Source organism: Tiliqua scincoides, unplaced genomic scaffold (assembly GCF_035046505.1).
Source record: "Tiliqua scincoides isolate rTilSci1 unplaced genomic scaffold, rTilSci1.hap2 HAP2_SCAFFOLD_94, whole genome shotgun sequence".
NCBI lineage: Eukaryota > Metazoa > Chordata > Lepidosauria > Squamata > Scincidae > Tiliqua > Tiliqua scincoides.
The window spans coordinates 99,236-108,839 of NW_027101674.1; the positions used below are offsets into that span (position 1 = coordinate 99,236).

A 9,604-nucleotide genomic window follows, 5' to 3' on the forward strand; every position below is an offset into this window, starting at 1 on the left:
GAATTGGAAAAATGAACATCTTGGGCAGGGCAGTAGCAAGATATAAGAGCTGAGAAGGCAGAAGGCCACGGAGAATTTTGAAGGCAAGGATGCGGAGATTATGCTGGAGCAGACAGGAAGCCAATAGAGCATTGATTTTCAACCAGTGTGCCGCCACAGGTGTGCCACAGGAGTTTGGGGGAGGGTCATTTATTGGTAGGGCCATTGGGGGATGTGAAGCCTCCACCAGCAGCATGGTGTGCCTTGTCAATTGTCAAAAAAAGATGGAGTGTCTTGACAAATTTAGCGCCTTGGCAGTGCGCCATGAGAGGAAAAAGGTTGAAAATCGCTGCAGTAGAGAGGGCCTGACATGACCAAAGTGAAGGGCGAGATGAATGAACCCTAAACACCTGGACAACGGTGGAGGAACTGAAACAAGCCCACAGAAGACCACTGAGGAGGTAGCAGCAGGACTTGCAGCTTCTAGAACATTCTACCCTCCCCCCCGGGCCATCCATCGCCATAGCTGAGAACGAAATGCAGGAGGCGTTTCTCCATTCTTAGCTTGCGTCGCGGGGGCGGCAGCGCCTCCGATACGCGCCCGCTTGTTAAGCTGTTATGGGAACAGGTGGCCACGGGCCTATAAAACATTTTTAAAGCGCCCGGAGACAGCCAAACTGCACGTCTCAAACGCGACATCTCGTCGGCCGCCGTCTGGCTGCTCGTCGCCCGCCGTCACCGACTCGGAACGCTTGACGCACGGAGCCGGAACGACGGCTGGAAAGCTAGAGCCATTAGAGCTTTTGCGGCCTCCTGGGGGGACGCATTTGTTCGGTGGGGGTTTTATGATGGCTTTTTGTGAATCTTGTTTTTGTGTTTTTGTTTTTAAATCCAGGGTGTAGCCCGTTTAAAGGCACTGGAGAAAGCCCTGGCTTGCTTTGCGTCGGCGCTGCAGAGCTTGGCAAAAAACCGCGCTTGCTGAGTTTGGTCATCCTAGCCGGTCGGATGTTTACAGGAAACTCCACTGCCCTCGATCTCTCCAGTGACGGATTTCTTAGAGCTGCCTGCTTTCAAAGCTCATTTTACCCATCCACGTTCCTGATGCAGCACTGCAGAGACCAAATGCAAACATCTGGACAGGGGTTAGAGCTATAGCCAATTGCCAGTCCTTATTCTCCCACCCCTTTTCCACTGCTGGGGTGGGTGGGTTTTAAGCTACACCCCGAGTTAAGCTTACAAGCTAGAAGCCTCCATTTCAGTGCTTTTTAAGGCGGGGGGGGGGTTTGCAGAATTAGTTTGGGCAGCTTTGATATTTAGTCTCGCCCCTTCTGTTTTGGTCTGCACTTCTAAAAGGACTGTGCGCCGCCAACTCATATTAGCTTTCTTGGAAGCGAGCCGGGGGAGGCGGCGCGCATAGCCTCCCAAAGATCTGTTGCTGTTTCTGCTCCGTTCATATGGAAACAGAGACAAAGTTCCTCTTTGGTCGAGCTCATCCTGGCCCCTCGTTTCCTTCCTTCTAAGAACATAAGAACAGCCCCACTGGATCAGGCCATAGGCCCATCTCGTCCAGCTTCCTGTATCTCACAGCGGCCCACCAAATGCCCCAGGGAGCACACCAGATAACAAGAGACCTGCAAGGCTTCCTGGGAATTGTAGTTAAGAACATAAGAACAGCCCCACTGGATCAGGCCATAGGCCCATCAAGTCCAGCTTCCTGTATCTCACAGCGGCCCACCAAATGCCCCAGGGAGCACACCAGATAACAAGAGACCTGCAAGGCATTCTGGGAATTGTAGTTAAGAACATAAGAACAGCCCCACTGGATCAGGCCATAGGCCCATCTAGTCCAGCTTCCTGTATCTCACAGCGGCCCACCAAATGCCCCAGGGAGCACACCCCCAGTTCTCATCCAGAACTTTGGCAGGACGGTTTGAGCGCACAATGCACAAAAGGAAGCTATGAGGATTGCGTGTTTCAACCAGCGAGGCCCGTACCTCGCAGGGGATTGGACAGAGTGGACAAATTATGGACAAATTATGCAGGGGATGGACAGAGTGGATAGGGAGATGCTCTTTACACTCTCACATAATACCAGAACCAGGGGACATCCACTAAAATTGAGTGTTGGGCGGGTTAGGACAGACAAAAGAAAATATTTCTTTACTCAGCGCGTGGTCGGTCTGTGGAACTCCTTGCCACAGGATGTGGTGCTGGCGTCTAGCCTAGATGCCTTTAAAAGGGGATTGGACGAGTTTCTGGAGGAAAAATCCATTATGGGGTACAAGCCATGATGTGTATGCGCAACCTCCTGATTTTAGAAATGGGTTAAGTCAGAATGCCAGATGTAGGGGAGAGCACCAGGATGAGGTCTCTTGTTATCTGGTGTGCTCCCTGGGGCATTTGGTGGGCCGCTGTGAGATACAGGAAGCTGGACTAGATGGGCCTATGGCCTGATCCAGTGGGGCTGTTCTTATGTTCTTATGTTCTTATGTGATGCTTCCCCGGCACAGCGAACAGGACTTGGACACACAGATGGTTTGGCTTGTGTGTGCGAAATGGCACTACAGCCACATGTGCAATGCTCCTCTGCTTGGTCAACCGCCAGGCACCACCTGTTTCAATGCTCCCCTGTCTGGTCCACCAGCAATGGAGATAGTTGGGGAAGGCATATGTATGGCGTGGCTGTGCGGAGGCCTGGGGCCTGCCCTTTGTAGTTGTTGGCAACCTTCAGTCTCGAAAGACTATGGTATCGCGCTCTGGATGGTGGTTCTGGAACAGCGTCTAGTGTGGCTGAAAAGGCCGATTCGGGAGTGACAGTCCCTTCCACACTGGGAGCAAGTGTAGTGTGTCCCTGGTCTGTCTCCCTGGCTGCGAGCCTTCCTTCTTTGCCTCTTTGCCTCAGACTGTTGGCCAAGTGTCTCTTCAAAGGCCATGGGAAAGGCCATGCTGCACAGCCTGCCTCCAAGCGGGCCGCTCAGAGGCCAGGGTTTCCCACCTGTTGAGGTCCACTCCTAAGGCCTTCAGATCCCTCTTGCAGATGTCCTTGTATCGCAGCTGTGGTCTACCTGTAGGGCGCTTTCCTTGCAGGAGTTCTCCATAGAGGAGATCCTTTGGGATCCGGCCATCATCCATTCTCACAACATGACCAAGCCAACGCAGGCGTCTCTGTTTCAGCAGTGCATACATGGTAGGGATTCCAGCTCATTCCAAAGCAGGTTGAATGAGGAAGGCACAGGGTAGAAGAGAGATCAGGAGGTGGCAGAGACTGGAGAAGGCTCTTCCTTGCTGCAGGAAGGCAGCCCTATCCCGGCACATGTTCCTGGAGGACGATACCCTTGGAAAACGCTGCAGTATAATCACATCATCTAACACGCATCCCTGTGTCAGCACAGCTGAGACAGAAGAATATCTCTCTTCCTCTGACAGTACCACTCTGTGCCAGAACGACCACAAGATTCAAGGATGTCAGTGTCTTGTACGTGATGCCGAAACCACCAGAGAGCCTTGCAAGCATCCTATAGTCTACCAGCAGTTTTCAGCCTTTGTCATCTCACAGCACACTAAGGCACTAACATTTTCAGGGCACGCTATTTGTTTTTTTGACAAGGCACACTACACTGAGCCCTTACTAACACATTACCCTCTCCCAAACTCCCATGGCACACCAACACGCCACGGCACATGGGTTTAAAATCACTGGACTCATGGGCACCTGAGGCCCTGTGCCAAAGGTTGCCTCCCTCTTACCCAGCTACACAGCAGCTTGCCTCCTTCTCCCTCTTCCTGGATCTGAAAAGTAAGAGGACAGAGCAGTCTCTGCATGAGCACTTCTCGCACATTATCCTGATGCAAACTTTACAACCACTCTCTGAACCAAAGCAGCATTCTTATCCCCATTTCACAGACTGAGAAGACTAAGGCCAGGAGGGAGTGGCTTGTTTGAGGCCGGCTATTGAGAGCCAGGATGATGTAGTGGTTTGGGAATCTAACTGAAACTTGGAAGACTCGGGTTCAAATCCCTGCTCAGCCACAAAGCTTCCTGGCTGACCTTGGGCCAGTCACTCTCTCAGCCTCACCTACCTCACAGGGTTGTTGTGAGGGATAAAGGAGGGAAGGAACTATGTAAGCTCCTTGGAGGAAGGGTGAGAATGTGAAAAAATAAATACGTTCACAGCAGGGGTGAGAGTAGGGAAGTCCTACTTTGCAGCTCAGTTTCTTAGCCACTATACCCTACCAGTTCTCGCCTCTTATTCAACATGTCTCTACCATTAAACCGGACTGGTAAGCATGGGGAAACAAATGAAGGCCTAAGACCACCCTACATCTCAGCTCCCCTAGCAAAATCAATACATGCAAAGTGATTTCTCCCTTAGTCCCAGCTTTAAGAATTCTCAAGTGCCAGTTCTTCTAACAGCTCTGGCCCAGGGAATGGTTCTTCTGGCAAGGAGGAAAACAGATGACTCAAGTGAGCAAGCCAAGCAATATACTAAGGACCACCACGCCACCCACAATTAGGGCTTATGCTGATGACTTCTTACATAACACAGGGATGCCTACAGAGAAGAGAGATTCATAGAAGTAAATTAATAAACCTGTTTTCGGCGTATTACGCAGCCCAATTAAGGCAAAGCACTTGTGTTTATTCCTCGCGGTCTCGAATGAGACTACAGCAGCTGAAAGCATTTCATTACCCCACAAGGAGCATGGCACTCTGCCCACCTGATGAAAGTGGGGCACGTGGGCCAAAGCTGGTTGTGCCGACAAGGCCTTCCTCAAGAGTGGCAGCAAACCAGCGATCCCCGGGTGCAGCGGAGCACAGGGGTGACAGCACATGGCGTAGAAGGGGTGCAAACGAGCCTTCTGACTTTGGCAACATGGAATGCAACTGCTCAACAAGCCAATGCAGGAAGCACATACTCTTGATCTTTGTGAGCCTTAGATACAAGATGGAACGGTAATAGATGTGGGTCTCCGTGACATCAGAACTGCCAAACAGACAAGGAAAAGGCTGACACCTGGGGTGGCTCTACTGGTGAGGCCTGCTGGGACATATACCAGGGGACATAAACAACCCCCAAGGCCAACCACTGCAGTCCACCACCACAATATGGCAAGCTGGGCCATCAAGAACATTTAGCGCACATTGTTGGGAAGCCACAGCCCATCCTCTTCCCCCAGAAACATTTTATAATTCCCAGCCATCCTGTCCTTTCATACCATGTCGGGGCCTGGAGCATCCAGGAACAACTGAAGAGCACCAGGGAAAGACTGGGACACAACTACACAACAACATCTGTGTCGGTTCATCAGAAGAAAAATACACAACCTCAGATCATTAACAACACTGCCTAACACACACAAAATATTAGGTTGAATTTGTAATTCTTCTACAATATGGAGGTGACAATTCCAATGGTAATCTTACTTCTTTTGTATCCTCAAAACTTTTTTAGTTATTTAAATTTTGTGTCCTTGTCTATCCTACTACCCAATGTCGGGGTTCCAGAACCTTGTGTTGCAACAACCTGGGGCATCACAAGGCACCCTGTAGGGCGCAACGGGGCATTCACCAGCCGGCAGCAAAACTGCCACACCACAAACGACAGTAAAAGGCCAGCCTGAACATCAAAATATTCCGATAAACAGAAAATTGCTCAAATTCTGTTACACAGTGTAATGTTCTAAAACAGTGGTTCCCAAACTTTTTGCACCAGGACCCACTTTTTAAAATGACACACTCTATCAGGATCCACCCAGGTTTACCAGCCTTTAAAAAAGAGATCTAGAAAGAAATGTTTTATTTATTTATTATAATAGCCATCAAAAGATCCTCAAACATTTATCTCTCCGGGATTGTCACTCCCGAATCGGCCTTTTCAGCCACACTAGACGCTGTTCCAGAACCGCCATTCAGAGCGCGATACCATAGTCTTTCGAGACTGAAGGTTGCCAACTAACTAATTTACACATGCTTGCAAACTGCAAGAGCTCAGCTCTTTGCAGGGCAGTTAGCAGCTACCTTGCAAACTGCAGGAGCTCAGCTCTTTGCAGGGCAGTTAGCAGCTACCTTGCAAACTGCAGGAGCTCAGCTCTTCGCAAAGTAATTAGCAGCTAAAGTATCTTTGTGAATAACCTCAGGGCTTGAAGCAATTAGTTATCCGATCTTTCCATCACCCATTAGCGACCCATCAAAAATCAGGTCGTGACCCACCAGTGGGTCCCTGGCCCCTCAGTTTGGGAACCACTGCTTTAAAAACAACCTGATAAAAAAGCATGTTTTCCTGCTCTGTAGAGTTCTTCAACATGGTTTCTCATTTCTTTTTTCTTACCAGCTACCTGATGAAGAATGCAGTAGAACTCAGAAGCTTGACTTTTTTTGCTTTGTCTCTTTGGCTGCAATCCTAACCCCACTTTCCTGAGAGTAAGCCCCATTGAACAAAATAGGACTGATAGAAATCAGTAGACCTGGTTAGGATTGTGCCCTTGTCACAAAACCAAAAAAGTCACATTGAATCCACTTCTGACATCAGCGCAAGTTGAATAATTCAGTCAATACGTGCTCCAGAGAGCATCCAGGAGGACATGCTTGGGTTTAAAATACACCTCGATAGCTTTAAGCAGCTCTTATTGTCACAGAAAGATGACTTAAATTGAGGTACCCCTGAACAGTAGCACAGCCCTAACCTGTTTTGTTAGCAGAACAAAACACAGCGCTTGCCGCCCCATTGAATGCTATGGGATTTATTCCCAGGTGAGGGTGCACACACTCAGAACCTGCAAGTCCCTCCCTCCTCTTCGCCAAGAGACCTTTAAGCACCCCAGGAAGGATAAGTCCTTCCTCTCTACCAAGTAAGCCTCGATTACTGTTGCTTCATGTACACGCACAACTCATATAGACTTGCAAGGGTTCGCAGGGAATTAAGGGAAAACAACAGAGGATTCTGGGAGCCCATCCTCAAGTTGACCTGGATAACATCCTCAAGTTGACCATCTCCTTGGGTTATAAAAGTTGGGACCCTATACACCCTCAGCAAGGTCATTTTAGTGCGTTCACATAAAAAACAGTTGACGCCAACTCCTAAAAACACAACAGCAACACAAACCAAGATAAACACACTGGAAGGACGGGATTAGGTGTGCCCACTGCCACTCCCCAGATGTCGTGATCTCCATCAGAGGAGGTTCCCCAGGTGTTCATCCTCTTACCAAGTCTGAAAACTTTCATGCATCAAGCATTTTATTTGCCCAGCTTTCAGCCAATGCGATTATTGCGACACTACTGTTCTATGGTGCTGTTTTACCGCTCTCCTGCAAATCCCCAAATTGGGCCCCCTGCCACTACAGATCCCCCTACACACAGATCCCCCTACATATTTTCTCTGAAGTCTCTAAGGCTTGCCAGATGACTACAGTCTAGCATCCTAGACTTTGACTCCTGATGGTCAAAAGTTTGAGGTTCCTGTCCCTCAGTTCTGCCAAGTTAGAACAAGAGACCATACCTCATTTCTTGGTATGTGTGTGTGTGGAGGGGAGTGAGTGAGTGAGTGAGTGAGTGAGTGAGTGAGGAACTGTGGCTCAGTGGTAGAGCACATGCCTTGCATGCAGAAGGTCCCAGGTTCAAATCTCCAGCACTACCTCATAGGCTGGAAAAAATTCCTCTGGCAAAAACCTGGGGAGCTACTGTTGGTCTGTGTTGACGATGCTGACCTAGATGTGCTGAGACTCTGACTCAGTGTACAGCATCTTTTAATCCCCGGGACTTGCTGTCGAGTAAACACATATAGAGTTGCGCAAATCCTATGCAGGGTTCCTCCCAAGTCAATCTCTTCTGTGTAAGCTTAAGCTCACTCAACATGGAAAGCTGGCCTCTAAATGAGTATCAGTGGGACTGTCTGCAGCAAATACACTTTCCCCAGGATCCGATTCCCCTTGGTGCAATGTTATGCGCCACCCCACATGCGATCGAATTCCCACACTGACCTTCCTGGGACTTGGCTTCTGAATGAACACAGATAAGACCAGGTAAATCCTATTACAGTGTTCTCAGCATTCAATCCCCCCAGCGCATCCTATACACACACTGCATGGGCTCAAAATCCCCAACCTTGAACACCTTGGGACCAACTTCCAACAAAACATGCATGGAACTGTGCAAACCCTATGCACGCTTTCTCAGGAGTCAGTGCAAAGCCTATGCACACTCCCCATGGGATTGGATCACACTGAACTCACTGGGACTGCCTTCTGACTAAACACAGACGGGACTATGCAAACCCTATGCGCATTTTCTCAGGAGTCAGTGCAAACCTATGGGATCGGATCCCCACACAGAACTCCATGGGACCGGCTTCTGACTAAACACACATGGGACTACGCAAACCCTATGCGCATTTTCTCAGGAGGCAGTGCAAAGCCTATGTGCAGTCCACATGGGATCAGATCCCCACACTGAACTCCCTGGGACCAGCTTCTGACTAAACATGCACAGGACTATACAAACCCTATGCACATTTTCTCAGGAGTCAATGCAAATCTATGGGATCAGATCCCCACACTGAACTCCCTGGGACCAGCTTCTGACTAAACATGCACAGGACATCTCCCTATGCGCGCTTTCTCAGGAGTCAATGCAAACCTATGGGATCAGATCCCCACACTGAACAACCTGAGACCAGCTTCTGACTAAACATGCACGGGACATTTCCCTATGTGCACTTTCTCAGGAGTCAGCGCAAACCTATGGGATCGGATCCCCCTACTGAACTCCCTGGGACCGACATTCACCCAGAGACACTTTCCTCCCCCCGTCTGTGGGGATTCAGGCCTTCCACTGACCAAACCACAGAGTCCTTGCAAACTAAGAGGCAAGGGGAGCTTACTTGAGCTGTGTGGCTCCCCCCGCGTCGATCCGGGGCTCCTGCCCTCGTCCAAGGTGAGGATGAGGGGCACATCGTCGTCTTCCAGAGTCATGGCCATGTTGGTTGAGAAGTTCAGCTTTGTGGGAAGGGAGGGTGGGTGGGTGGTGGGGGGGGGGGTTCCCTTTAAATGCAGGCACGGTCAGAGCTCAGGTCCCTCCGCCCAGCCTTGGCAGAGTCCACGGAGCCTCGATTGCCGCCATCGGAGCCCTGCTGGGGGCGCAGTGAGCCCCATAGATGCCCCCTTCCCAGCAGCGGAGATGCAGGAGCTGCAGCCCTTGAAGATGCCCTGGTGCGCCTTTACGCAAGAGCTGCTCCTGTCCAGGACGCGTAGCTCGGACTGCTCCACTCGCCTGGCGTCTCCTTCATTGTCCTAGGCAGCCCTTCCGCCCTAAGCCGATGAGGATCCCGGGAGGAGAAGGCGGGGAAGCAGCTTGCAAAGCAGAAGGAACCTATAGATCCCCACCAGCTTCCCTTTAGGGCGCACGCAGCCAGCCCGTGTCAATTTCAGGACCCAAAGCTGGGAAAGTGACCAGAAGGGAAATCCTCAGCTCAGTTGTCCATTCATGACTTCAGATCTCACTTTCCCACGCCCCTCTCCCAAAGTTTACACGCATGGATGGAGATCCAAAGGGGGGAGGGGAAGGTTCCCTGCCCCCCCAAAGAGCTTACAGTCTCCCAAAAAATAGACTCATAAGAGGAAATGCCAG

At 50.3% G+C, this 9,604-nt stretch overlaps 1 protein-coding gene across 1 annotated transcript in view; it reads right to left on the reverse strand.

The window, feature by feature from the left end:
- Positions 1 to 9,358, reverse strand: part of TPCN1 (two pore segment channel 1) — a 49,409-nt gene extending 40,051 nt beyond the window's left edge. Inside the window, exon 1 of the mRNA XM_066611125.1 lies at positions 8,859 to 9,358. Coding sequence (XP_066467222.1) covers positions 8,859 to 8,955 — 97 coding nt within the window. The 5' untranslated portion in view covers positions 8,956 to 9,358. The remainder of the gene's footprint in view (positions 1 to 8,858) is intronic.
- Between the last annotated feature and the right edge of the window lie 246 nt (positions 9,359 to 9,604).